This window comes from Meleagris gallopavo, chromosome 10 (genome assembly GCF_000146605.3).
Source record: "Meleagris gallopavo isolate NT-WF06-2002-E0010 breed Aviagen turkey brand Nicholas breeding stock chromosome 10, Turkey_5.1, whole genome shotgun sequence".
NCBI lineage: Eukaryota > Metazoa > Chordata > Aves > Galliformes > Phasianidae > Meleagris > Meleagris gallopavo.
In genome coordinates, this window is record NC_015020.2 from 15,950,087 (window position 1) to 15,964,433 (window position 14,347).

Below are 14,347 nucleotides of genomic sequence, written 5' to 3' on the forward strand. Positions count from 1 at the left end.
AAAAAAGGCAGCTCAGAAAGCAGGTAAAAGCACCAGAAGAGCATTTTGCTAGAGGGACATTTAGTCCATGTGAAGGGCACATGTACAGGCTGAGGAGAAGCACACACCATGCTAGTGATTCTTGTAATCCACCTGCATCCCCACTGTCTGAGGGATGTTCCAGGAGAAGGTGAAGAAGGCATTTGCAGGGGAGGTCTGGTGAGAGCGTTTCCTACTTGAGAAGCTGCAGCCATCCTTTCACTTGCAATGAGGTTTTGGAAAGAAGCCAAATAGTAGTAGTTATACAGGTAGAAGATGAGCCAAGAACTGCTGCCTGAAGCCTTTCCAAACTCCTCAAAATGTTCTGGAATGTCAGTGCTCTCCCCATGTTTACAGCCCTGCAGCTGATGTGCTTACAGGAATGCCCACTCCAAGGTGAGCTGAGTGCTCAACCTGACAGCTGAGTGCCTCAACAATTGAAGCTGGATAAAAGTCCTCACTGCTAACTGTGCACAGGAAGTCTCTCAAGAGTTTAAAGTATTGAAGTGTTGTGGGAGTGGACTGAAATTACTTTCCTGACAATCAGGAAAAAGCAAAGTCATTAGCAGCAAAGAATTTGATTAACACAGCAACAATGTTTGCTTCTGAGTGAGCACTAAATTACTAGAAGCAATTTTAACCATCTTTTAATCTCTTTTTTCCACATCCTATAAAAACCAATGCACAGTCCTGGCTTCAATCCCTGGCTCTGTGTGCACAAGATGATTCTCAAAGAGTGCAGTGAACTTGAGCCAATAAAGCAGAGACCTCTGCTCTCCTAAGGGCAGCGGTCCTGGGGCCGTATGCTTCATGCAGGAGGTGGTGAGGTGAGCTCTCAGGTGAAACAGCACCTGTGGCCATTGCCAGCCCTACCACTCATGGAAGGAAGTGCAGGCAAGCCGAGGACACAGGTGGGAGCACAGATTCATGGCACAGTTTGGGTTGGAAGGGACCTTACGGATCCAGCTGTCCCCCAGTAGGATGCCTCGCAGTAACCTGAGTTGCCCAAAGCCCCCTCCCACCCAGCCTTGGACATTTCCATGGAGGGATCGGAGTGCATAAGGGAAGTGATTCCTTCTGTCTAGCAGCAAAGAAAAGGTGTGTGAGTACTGGTAATAAGCAATTATGGAGAATTGCAGCAGGAAGCCACTAAACAGCAGAGACTCACATACAGCTCTTGCTAAGTGAAAATAAAAAAAAAGGAAAAGCTGTGTTTGTTTGAAAGGGCGTCAACATCCTTTGGTTAAGAGGAAGCTTTTCTCAGCAGTTTCAGTTCTGTTTCGTAGCAACTGACTTCAGAATCAGGAAGAAGCAGAAGATGTTTGTCAATAAGCAAGCATGACTATGCTGACAGGCAAGCTTCTCTTTTACTAGGTCACGAAATGTTTGGAAGATCTCCCCTCTTCTCCCTACTACTCCTGTCAGTAGGGACCAGGGTCTGCAACTCACTCTGAAAGAAATCATTGTTCTACAGAGAAATGAAATCTTTCTTATCACCCATTTCTTGCCTGCCTGTACCAATTCAGATTCTGATTCCCAAAAAGTGACTTTTATCTGGAGGTGCATTGGTAAGCGGGATGGGGCTAGGCCAGTCCCTCAGGAGCAAAATGTGAGCAGCATGCTGCCTCTGCTTGGGAGCCTCTGGTGAGCCATGTGTGAGGGTGGTGGTACGGAGCAGCACCACCTCCTCTATCGCTCATATCTGAACTAATAGCTGCTCTATCATTCTTATTTTAAAGTGGTTGATATTTGTCTTTCAGAGGGTTCAGTGCTTTTTTTTCTTTTCTTTCCTTTTTTAAGAACCCTTGCTTTACTTTCTAAACCTGGGTTGGCTGTTACGTGATTACACTTCGTGTCTTTCATCTTCAAGGTGCATTAATCCAGTTAATCACTTGGCACCTAAGTGCTGGCTGAGTGCTGCCAGACACCGCTTTCCCACACAGCCATGGCTGCCTGCACTCCTTCTGCGTCTCCTAGCCCACTTGGGAGGAAACTGGGTCTCAGCTCTCTCGCGTGGCCAGGGGCCATCAGTGAGATCAGGGCAGGGTGCGGGCATCTTCCCAGCAGTGCTGCTGCAGGCAGTTGTGGTGCTGGCACTGGAACACAGGTGAGGCAGGCTTTGATCATCAGACATGAACGCTGTGTAAATCTGTCATTATTTTGCAGTTAGTCATAACAGAGCAGTGCGGTTGGTTCCATGGAATGAAATCACCTTTCAGTAACTAGCCTAGGTAGGTTTTCCTAACGCAAAATTCAGCTACTCAAAGGCAAGAAGGATTAAACCAATGATTGCTCTGCATTACTTCCCAGTGACACTTTGCACAGTGTAATTTTAGGCATTATTTACTCATCCAATTTCCCTCCCATGTACGGTGCTTACTTACCAGTCCACTGCCTCCCCGTCTTCGTTCCTGCAGGAAATCTCCGCTGCCCACAGGGCTGGGGAGAAGAGCAGCAGCAGCAGAGTAGGGCCGCACCGCGCAGAGCTCGCCGTCATCTCGGCGCGTGGCACAGTGAGCACAGGGCAGGCTCCGAAAGCAGAAGTCTGCTTTCCGCGGTTCCTCAGGCTGCCGGTGTCCGCCCCCAGGATGGGCTAGAAGCTCGCCCGCGTCAATCCGGGCAGAAGAACGAGCCCGTGAAACTCGTCAATCTTGTACAACTACCATAAAAACTTCATTTTTCAGACAACCAAACCAAACCCACTTTCTCCTCTCTGCTTTTCCGTGCAGCCTCTGCAGTGAGCTCAGCCTTTGCACCATTCCCGGTCGGGTGTGGTGCCAATCCCCAGTTCAACTCTGTTCCTCCATTTGCCCATGGGCACTGAACCTGCAGAGACTGACAGCAACAAAAGCCTCTGAGCCACAGCAATTTACTGCCAGTTGGTTAGTAAGGTTTTTAAATTCCCTTTTAAATGCATTAGCATTTATCTTAGGAACAAAGTCTGAATTGAACTGAGTCTTGAAAATATTCTCCTTTCCCATTACACTTCCACTGGAAGAAGTTAATATCAGGTACGGGACGAGTCAGCCTCGGGGAAAGTCTATTGCAGTCAGCACTGGATGTTTTAGCAGAAAAGAAAACCACATGACCCCACAGTATTTTTTCTTCCCTCCCATTGCAGTGTCTTCAGCATGGCAACAGCTGTGCAAGTTGGGCTGCGTTTGACCAAAGCAGGATAAAAGCAATTAGGGCTTAGCGCAAACAAAAACAATGATCTCAGAAAGCCAGGATTGTAGAAGTGTGAATTGAGAGCTGAATTTTGCTGCTCAGACTTGCTTCTGATCCTTTTCGTGAGCATTCAGGGCTGGAATCCAGTTGCAACAAAACGCTTTCAACCAGCCCAACCCGGCCCTTCTTTCCTTCTTTCTCTCGGGAACCACAACGTGCACAGATGGGGCAACAGAAAACAAAAGTCATCAAGAACATGACAGCTGCTGTCATTCTTTGTCTGGGAGTTGTGCCTGCTAACAAAGCCACCTGCCTGCCCTGCACTGAAGCTTTGCTTCAATGCCCCTGCAGCTCCGCGTGCAATTTGCTAAAAGATCTGCCCTCCAAGAAACGTTTTAAAGTCTTTCATAGCTGCTACTCATAAAGACATCTTCTCAAACCATTTATCCTTCTATCAGGACTTGGAAATATTTTCATTATCACAGGTAATCACAGAAATAAAACAATAAACGTTGCTTATGTTTCACTGCGTAAGTGTAACTAATGCCTCTGCCAAGTTCTATTACAATTATAGCATGTGTGTTTTCCCTTCAGATTAAGGATATAGAAGTGCTCAACTGTGAATATGGCAAGAACACAATCAAGTTCCTTCGCCTTCATAGAGAAGGGAAGAAGCATTTCATTAAAGAAGTGGAAGTGTGCACACATCTCCGGCTGACTTCTGCTTATGAGTATTTGGATGGAAACAACTCTTTCGTGATACCGACAGACACCATTAAGAATATTGTCCTGGTGTTGGCCAAAAAAAAAGGGGTATCTTTTACTTTTTAACTATCCTTGCTTTTCATGTCTCTTCACTGGGAAGTGTTTGTTATGCAGCATTTTAAACAGAAGGACTCTAAGTAGCTTAGTCTCCTCTTAATTCTGTTAACTGTGCTCTTACCACCCTCAAGTTCCCTATTAGTGAAATCCACGTTCAGCATTACTCGAGCTCCCAAGCTACAGAATGGGAGATTTTTGAGCTGGATCTGGATGTTTATTTGCAGCATTTGCTGCAAGCTGATCAAATGAGTAGTCTCGCCACGTGCAGAGCCAGAATTGAAAGAAATCTGTATTTTTAACAACATTGATCCTCCCTAAATATTTACAATTAGAACAATGTGCTCTCGTATGTGAGGTAATTGCTTCGTTCTAATAATATTCTTTGCTGCCTTAGATCTCAAGTATAGAACAATTTGCTATAGATATCTGCAAACACTTCATGACAACATTTTGCCAAGTGGAGTACGTCAAAACCTACATTCAGGAAGTGCCATGGCAACGTCAATACCAGGTATCTGAAACACTAATGCATTCCCTTGGCTCGTGCTGGAGCCATTTGTCACTCTCTTACCCTATTTTCCTGTTAAGGTGATGCTTTCTGCTTTCTGCATTTTAACTCACATGTTTGCTCTGGATTTTAGAACGGTGTTCCCCACATCCACTCATTCATACTTGTTCCTGATGGGATTCGCTTTTGTGAAGCTGAGCAGTGCCGGAATGGTGAGAAAAGACTTTGCAGCTTTCCCTGCTTCTCTGTAAATATTTCTGCTGATGACAGAAGGTGGCTTTAGGGACGGCAAAAGCCGTGGCAGGGCTTACAGAGTAACAAAACCTCTCCAGAGGTCTAAACCAAGGAATAATTTTATGGTCTAATTGTGTAGTCTTTGATCTCTGAGAGACAGCTAAAGAACAGCTGAGCATAGGCCCCACATTCCTGACTGAAAAAAAAAGAGAAAGCCCATGCAGGTATCCAGTGCCTTTTGGCATAATGTTTTGTAATGTTCACGGTAATGTTGACAACTGCTACATTTTTGTCAGCCTTGATATCATTAATTTTATCTTCTTGAAAAAAATTAAGAAAGAAACCTGAATGGAAAAAAAAAAGAGTTTATGCTTTCTTGAGAAGCTTCTGCTTTCAGTGTATGAACTGAATCTAAATATTTCATCATCATGATAATTCTGCACGCAATTTTGCAATTTCAGCCTTTACAAAGGCTTTCTGAAAAAACTGCCTTTCCTTCTTAGTCTTTCCTTCATGTAGACCTTCAGCTGTTTCTTCAGGATTCCCTGCTTGGGTGAACAATAATCAGAAGATTTTCAACTCCCTTTTATTCTCCTTATAAGTGAGCTTTCTCTATCTTTAGCATCCTCCTATGCACCTAGCAGCCAGACACATAAATTTATTTCTCTGTTAACCCTGTGTTTTAGCACTTTACTCATCATTAAAAGAAAACTTGTGAGGCTTAACAGAATTACAAGGTTTTTTTTCTTCTTTCTTTTTTTTTTTTCTCCCTCCCCACTATTTCAATTGATTGGAGGCTTAGAATTTTTTAAAACCTGAACATCAGAAGTAACTTAATCACAGCATTGCAGGGTTGGAAGGGACCTCTAGAGATCATCGATTCCAACTCTCAGTGGAGTTGCCATCAGACAACTGAAAAAACAGTACAAGCACAAAAGCTTCTGAAAGCACAGGGACATTCAGATCTTTAAAAACTTTGTTGAGGTGTTAAAGTTCTAGGTAGACAGCTAGCCGGCCAGCATTTCATTAAAGCACTTGTTGCAAGCAGCTTTTTCAAACAACAGTATGCTTTTGAATATGAGGTATTTCAAGGTACACTGATAGCATTTGCATTACATTTGTACCCAATTATCTTATACCTGAGCAATGAAGTCATCAAGATCTGAACCAAATCCAGTATATTCTGTTCAACAATATTGGGCAGATAAGATAAATCTTCAGATTCTGTAAAGCTTTGGTGAATAATGAGGGAATGCAGTCAAAGTAATAGATAACACCTCCCTGGGCCCATTCAAAAAGCAATGATGAATGTAAACAAGAAAAGAAATAGATTAAATACAGTTTTAATCATATCCAGTAACAAGGTATTAAACAAACAAAAAAACACTCTAATACATCATGTCATTTGGAAATATCTATCACAGCAAAATTACTTTCAGTATAACTTTCATTGAATCATAGAATGGCCTAGGTTGAAAAGGACCTCAAAGATCACCTAGTTTCAACCCCCCTGCTTGGGAGCCACTAGACCAGGCTGCCCAGAGCCACATCCAGCCTGGCCTTGAATGCCTCCAGGGATGGGGCATCCACAACCTCCTTGGGCAACCTGTTCCAGTGCATCACCTCCCTCTTAGTGAAAAACTTCCCCCTAATATCTAACCTAATCCTTCCCTGTCTCCGTTTAAAACCATTCCCCCTTGTCCTATCACTATCCACCCTCATAAACAGCCGTTCCCCCTTCTGTTTATATGCTCCTTTCTTCAAAGGCAATTTAAGGACAAAATGTGTCAGTCCTCCAAGTCAAAGGCAGAATTACTATGTGCCAGGCTTACTCAAGGATTAGTTTTGAACTAGCTAGTATGTGCATGAAGAGCACAAAGCAGCAGCATGGGCTTCAGCCAGTGACCATCTATAAGGGCTCTGGGTAAGTCTGCATGGTGTAAAGTTCCTCTTTCCCAAATTTGCATTTTTGGCAGCTCTGCTCAGTGAAATTTTTAATTATCAGTTTGATGTAGTCTGAATGACTGACCACATGAATTTTTTTAGCTGCCATCCAAAATGACAGAAGAAAATGTTCAGGACACAACTGTTAGGTCTTGAGAAAATTATAATCCACCCATGCAGCATTGATCTGCAACAGCTCATTTTATAAATAGTGGCTACAAGGAAAACACTGTCAGTTTGAACCTGTGGGTGGTATCTGTATTAATGCCAGTTCCTGCTAATTAGCTGAACTGCAAGCATTTGAATTGGCTCCTTGCCCTCTCGTTCTTAGGGATGCAAAACACAACAGGATGGATATGTAAAGTGAATTTCTGGCTGAGGCTCCCAATCTTTGTATAACCTACCTTTCAACATTCCTCCATGTTAGAAAAGGCCTCCCTTTACCTCTCCTGCGCACCACAGCACCAGTAGCCCATTTCATTTCCCTTTTGAGCAATTACTGATCCCCAAATTGACATCAGTAAGAGCCTACCTGATACGCATCCCAGCTCCAAGGAAGTGAGAGAAGAGCTGTCCTCAATTCTCCACTGCAGGTCACTCAACAGGATTCTTTTCTTTCTAGACTGAGCTCTGATTTCAGTGGCTTCTATCTTGTTTCTTGCCTTCTTGCTAACATCAGCACACAGAAAATAATTTTTAGAAGTAGCTAGCCTTGCAGCAGAAACGTGCAAGTCTTGGAGTAGTCACTACCTGACGGCTCTAGAATTGCTACTACAAGTGCACAAGCAGAGCACTTTCTCTCTGCCTCTGAAAAGGGCTCATGCTATCGCATATTTCTGGCTCACAGGTCCTCTGGTTGTTTTTGCTGGAATTAAAGATCTGAAACTTATGAAGACAACACAGTCTGGATTTGAAGGCTTCTATAGAAATGAACACACCACACTTCCTGAAAGGAACGATAGGATTTTATGTGGAGAGCTCTTCTGCAAGTGGTCATACGGCGAATGCGGAGATTTTGACTTTGACTGCATATGGTATATATAAAGTTTAATAATATTTATCACCTGATCTTTGATCCTAAAGTCCCTCTATGCATCGCAGCAGGGTAAGGGCCAGACCTGCAGCTCCCGAGAACCAGCTGCTCCTGTAGGTCTCAGCAGAAGCTCTAAGTATTCAGTACTGGGACAAAAGGCAATCCCTGGGGCTAAATCAGCTTCTGTCTCCAATGGTCCAATGGACAGCAGGATTTAAATGAACAGTCTGTAGCTCAATTCAGAACACTTTAAGAGAACAGCTTCACAACTCATTTGTTAAATATTTTTAACAAAACATTTGCTGGCAAGTATAGAGTTGGCAAGGGAGGAACTGGGAGGAGACAGGACAAATATATTGATCTGTGAAATCTCATGTGCTTTTTCTGACAAACCTGTCAGAAAAGACAGAGAAAAGTAGAAAGAAAATGAGCACAGTAAAATATGATGGATCTGGACAGAAGTTTTGTAAGAACTGTTTTACCTCTAGGGCCAAAGTCCGGAAATGCATTCTTGAGGCCTTCTCAGGCCCACCTGACTGTGGAGAGTATTCACCCTCTTACCAGAAAACTGTCAACTGCATCCAGATGCGTGTCCTTTCCCAAGTGTCACAGGTATTGTCTTTCTTTCTCTTGATGTTTTACTTAACAATAGTGAAAATTAATTCGTCCTTTGAGAGGACCAAAATGAACCTCTCTCCTCTAGCAGTTCTAAGACGGAACTGTTTGGTGGTACAGCTAGATGGTCTGAAAAACTATAAATGCTCTCACAGGTTCAGTCCTGAGAATTTCTGTTTATTAGCTATGACCATCATGGGGGAGAATACTGCTGCGTGCTTGATTGGATATAGGTAGGGGTGAAAGGAACACTAGAACAGCGGCCACACATTCAATAGAATGCATTGATCAGCTGTACATATTTTGGAGAAAGGAGGTGTTGCTCTGTTTTTCTTCACACTGAGGGAAGACATCACTAGGCTGTTGGCTGAGAAATGTCATGATTCATTGCTCTGTTTTCATATTTTCAGGTACAGGTCATAGAAGTCATCCTGAACAACATTTTTACGATGTGGTAGACATGAAGGCACTAGGCTGTACAAATGACAAAGAAGTAAGTAAATGCTCCAGTTTGCCAGAATTGCTCTATAAATACGCAGCCATAAAGCACAGCAGCATCTCTGCATAGAACACAGAGTAAAGGGAGCAAATTCCCCCCCCCCACCCCAGTAAAAGCTCTACCTCAACGCTAAAAGAGCTCTACACTAACTACAGGAGACAAATGATTGCCTTCTTATGTTGCTAAGCACAGGAAAATGCTTTGGAGATCAGAGAGATCCGTAACAGATGTCTGAAAGAAATCATTCATTTTTATTGCATTACAATTTTAGTGATAATGTCAACTTGTGCAGTTTTAACCAAGCAGAATTAGTCTCATCATCCTTTCACATGACCTGGCAATCTGAAATGCCAGTACAATATGGCTCTTCTTTCTACTCCATTGGCAGTGCTGCTGAGGCCAGTGAGGATCCTTGGTGCTGTGAGGTCACAAACAGGTTAGCCAAAGCCACAGACTTTATCTCTAGATGATAGAAGACCAGCACTCTAAGACAGCAGTGAAGGAATTGTTCTGTAGTCATTAGGAGCCAAAGCAGGCTGGTCCAGCAGTGGACAAGATATATAAACTAACTTACATATATTATATCATATAAATATTATATATTTATATTATATTACATTATATAAATATATAAATATTATATATATTATATATATAAACTTAACATCAAGCAGAATGATAGACAAGGGGGCTGCAATGTATTTTCTCCTTCTTCCACAGTTGCTTTAGCTGTTGGACAGATTCAGCTGAAAGTTTGTTCTGTTATCCTCACTTGACAGAGAGAAACTTGGTTACTTCATATTGCAGTTGTTGTTTTGTCTGATCAACAGTCCATAGGCTGTTTATACTCTGGCCTTCCTTTCAAATCGTGATTATCCTGCCATCCTTTACTACCTTTGGCCTTTTGCAAGGACATTATAAAGATACTTTCATCTGAGATGACAAAATCTACCATTGAGGTCCAGAAAGGATGTAATGGACCAACACATGATTTTGAAAGGAGGAGAATAGATGCAGTTTCTTCTATGATGGTAATGACACATCCTTGTCTCAGGCATGACATCTGTATTCCTTCTCCACAGGTTCTGCTTCCAGTGGAAACTCCCTATGGTTTCTGTGCTTGCACACTTGGCAGAAAGAAGTACTTGGAAGCACAAAGCCACATGATAAAGGATGAGAAGCAAAGGCAGTTTGGACTGGTAGCTGCTCAGGGAAAGTAAACCTCTTGGCTTCCCGTGTACATTCCTGATAAACTTGCAGTATGGCTTTCCTATCAACATATACTTAATATTGGCCTCTTTCATGCTGACTACTTTCCACTCTGTGAACTCCTCGATTGGGATTTCTAAATGAGCCTCAGAAATTCAAATATTGAAGTATCTCCCTGGAACTCAGTGTGATTTGTAGACTGAAATCCCAGCTGGAAACATTATAGTCAATTTTTAAATCAGCTATTCCCAGACTTAACAAATTTGATAATCTTTAACATGTTTTTAACACACAAAATAAGCAACTCTGTATATTGTCTATTCATATTCCTTCAGTAAAATGAATAAAGAGGCACAACACCAGATGTTTCATTGATGTAACCTGTGCCAACGCCTTGATGCCACACTGATCTAGAGAGTTGAAGTTCTGACCCAACAACCGAGTGGGGAATCAGTCAAACACTGATTTCTTTGTGAAAGAAATAATGAAAAAAATAAAAATCTAACATATCTTCTGTACGGCATGACTAGTTACAGCTGTTTACTAATTTCTCTGCATGCGTTTTGATTGCATGGCTGCTGCTGCTATTCATCAGAATATACAGTTACTTTATAATTTCTTTTATATTAATCACTGAGGTGTTTGAGGATTTGGGCTATCTCTGTAATTTTAATTAAATAGATTTCTTTAGTCTGTTAATCTCACCATGACTTCTAAGCAGGCAGAAACCTACCTAAGTAACCCTATTATTCTTAGGAAGAGGCAGAAATACAGGATGCATTGAAATAAAACTACAGAACCAGCAATTCTCATCTCAGAAACAGCAGCTACCACATTTGCAATAGAAATCCTGCTCAACTTCTAATAGCTTCTAACCACTGCTTTCATTTTCTCCAAGTTTCACTGTCACAGAATTCCATGTGACAGAGACAGCAAATCCAATTGGAAGTGCTCTAAGTTATGTCTGAAAACTGCAAATTGGTTGCCTTTGTGCCTCCTCAGCATTTCTCTGAGTACAGAGGGTAAACTCAGAAATACTGAAAATGAAAAACATGCCCTACACCATACTCCATGACAGGAATTTGCTTTGATGAACAAGATTAACAGTTGTAAAGGGAAGGCGCTGTTCACAATCCTGAGAGAACACCTCAGAAACAACACAGCAAATGATACCACAGAGTGAATCTGTGAATCTGCCCCAGATCTGCTGTTCTTTGGTCACTTGGTGATTCTGAAAGCTTCATTAGTGACACTGATAGGTTTTGCTGGGGATGTGCATTCTTACCTTGTTTGACTTGATTTGTATTGTACTTGTGGGCTCGGGCTTATGTCTTGCTACTTCTTCTGTGTTTAGGTGCTTATGATTTATTAATTTATCTTTCAAGGGCAAATAAATAGCAATATCAAAAACCAAACAAGTCAGTAGTTTACTCTCCATGAAATCAGAAATAAAACAATTTCCTACTTGCATATACATATAAACATTGTATGGAATGATATTTTAGTTCAGACAATGTTACCTCAGAAAGTGATCAGCATTGCTTCAAATGACAGTTCACTACCAATTGATAAAAACAAAGGAAAAAAAGGTTCATACTGCACATCTCAATCTTTACCCCTTTCTAAGCAAAGCAGATCATTTATTCTACTCTTCACAACCAGCTTTCCTTCTACCTGGTGAGAAATGAGTTGTGCTGAGTGGAAGGTTGTTTGTCATTACTATTAGTGCTTCATCTGCGGGTTTACAAAGTAGTAATGGATTAACCCTCATGGCAGACAAAGGATGCAAAGAAGCAAGTAGTTGTTGATTTAGATTATTCTGTGGCTAAAAGCACACATACACTCTTGTAATGTGTTTTCTATAGACCTCTGCACACACAGACACTCAGCAGCCCTTATGAACATTTCAGCATAGCCCCAACCAGCACTGCAAAACATGAGTCATGCATGTGGACATATTCCTTCCAATATGAATATTTAGACAGTAGGAAGCAGCCCAAATCTTCTATATGACAACTAGAATCAGATCACAATGGGATAAACCATTCCTAAAAATGGGACTTAGCCACATTATTTGGGCCCACTCCCTGACCAAATTCCTTTTTACCTTCACAGAATCACAGAATAGCCAGGGTTGGAAGGGATCTCAAAGATCACGAATCTCCAACCCACCTGCCACATGCAAGGCCATCAACCTCTCCATTTAATACTAGACCAGGTTGCCCAGGACCCCATCCAATCTGGCCTTGAACACCTCTAGGAATGGGGCATCCACAACCTCTCTGGGCAGCCTGTTCCAGCACCTTAACACTCTCATAGTATAGAGCTTCCCCCTGACATCCAACCTAAATCCACCCTCTCTCAACTTACAACCATTTCCCCTTTCAACTTAAAACCATTTCTACCTTCTTTAGATTTGGTCTCCATGATGGTCAGTGAATAGGAGGATCTTGGCTGCAGTATGTCTCCCTGTTCCTGTGCTGACTGGCAGCAGGACAGGGGATTTGACTGTTGCTTTGCTCCTTCATGCTGCCTCCAGGAGATGGAGGACTCTCTAAATTGCTCATTCAGCGTGAAAGCAAGGAGACCTGCAGCACTGAGACTACTGTCACTCTCACACCCAGTATCAGCTGAGCAGTCAGACACTGGGCACCCAAAGCACGAGGTTGGCTTTTAACCAGGACCCCTGCATAGCTCTGCCACTATTAGAAACACAGTTCTGACATGGTATCCAGTACTGCCCATCAGTTGCTTTCTCATCTCAACAGCAGCAGTGTTTTCTGGAAGACGAATGGTAGCTAAAAATAATCTGGCTTTTACTTCCTCTTTCAGACTCTCCAGTCTCTTTTAAAAAGATTTTACCTTTCTCTCACAGAAACAGCAAGGAGTATGTAATGAACAAAATCAGGACAGTCACCTACACAAAGAGAATCAAAGAATCGCAGGGATTGGAAAGGGTCTCTGGAGATCATCTAGTCCAACCTCCTGGTTCCTAGCACAGACTGCAGAGGCAAGTGTCCAGGAGCGTTCTGAATATCTCCAGAGAAGGAAACTCCACAACCTCTCTGGGCAGCATTAGAAAGCTCAGAGAGCAGTAGGAAACCACAATAAAGATCAGGAAAAAAAAATGGTTATAGTTCAGAATAACATACTCTAAACTCCCTTCCAAACTTGCACTGAGCTTTCTGTAAGATCTCTACTTGTATTAATCAGTTCACAGTATTGATCAAGAGAAGAATACAATCTGGATGTTTTTTAATCCAATTCACTTGCTCACTAAAACATGTTAAAAGAAAGCTCAGTACTCAGTAATCACCATATATATATATATATATGTCATATTTATTGTCCTTTTCCTTATCTCTGTCTTAGTAAATAGTTTTATCTCAAACTTTGTTGGTTTTTTTTCCTATTCTCTCTTCCATCCCATTGGGAAGAGGGGAGTGAGCAAATGACTGTGTGGTGCTCAGCCACCTGCTGGGTTAAACCACAGTAGTCATTAAAACACATTCAAAGAAAGCACAGTACTCATTAATCACCAAATGAGTCTTCACAGCTGTACAGCAAAGATTTTTACTTCCTGATGGAATGAACATCTTTTAATTGATATTATCCATAGATCTACAAAAAAAACAAAAACAACAAAAAAATCAAATTCAAATGGAAGAAAAGAGAATATTCAGTTCATCCTTTGGGAACATAGCGTGATATATTCCACTCCAACAATTCTACAAATTCAGGACAGGTAGGAATCTCCACACAGCTACAGGCAACTGCTTCACATAATCCTTCCCATAAGTAGATCTAATTCTGTATTAAAATAATTAGAGAAATTTTATGTGTAATTTTTCAGCTGCAGCCTCTGACTGGCCTGATACAGTCTGTACCTGAAAATTCCCCAGGGCAGGGATGATTCTCTCTATTTGATTGAAGTCTTCCAGAAGATCTCTATTCCCAATAGGTATCCCTGGCTGCTACCAAACTATAAACAATAAAATTGTAACAAGAATTCAGACTGTGACCTACAAACCTGCTAACAAACAGATATCTAAAGAGAGCACAGTTCTCTGAGGGAAAGGAAGAGAAATGGTTAATACACCCCAGAATCCTAACACACATCTAAATAAATGTTTTTACAGTGTAAAGGTTAGAAACTATACAAGAAAGCATGCTGCTGTATAGTTTATTTACATAGCACACGCCATGAGTTTTACCTATAGAGCAGATACACATGTGGCTTTATCCCCTTCCAAATGGCAATACTAGAAATATAAGCAACTCTCCTACCTCTGTAGCA

The 14,347-nt window shown here is 41.8% G+C and overlaps 2 protein-coding genes across 2 annotated transcripts in view; one reads left to right on the plus strand and one right to left on the minus strand.

The window, feature by feature from the left end:
• The window catches only part of DNASE2B (deoxyribonuclease 2 beta), a 10,661-nt gene extending 7,914 nt beyond the window's left edge, over positions 1–2,747 (minus strand). The window contains exon 1 of the mRNA XM_003208729.4: positions 2,403–2,747. Coding sequence (XP_003208777.1) covers positions 2,403–2,515 — 113 coding nt within the window. The 5' untranslated portion in view covers positions 2,516–2,747. The remainder of the gene's footprint in view (positions 1–2,402) is intronic.
• Positions 2,748–2,920: 173 nt separating this feature from the next.
• Positions 2,921–10,114, plus strand: LOC100551010 (uricase-like). Its single transcript, XM_003208745.4, is given in 8 exon segments — positions 2,921–3,999; positions 4,403–4,519; positions 4,650–4,728; positions 7,542–7,728; positions 8,216–8,339; positions 8,753–8,780; positions 8,783–8,835; positions 9,924–10,114. Coding segments are annotated over 8 exon segments (996 nt in total). The 5' UTR covers positions 2,921–3,729; the 3' UTR covers positions 10,062–10,114.
• The last annotated feature ends 4,233 nt before the right edge of the window (positions 10,115–14,347 follow it).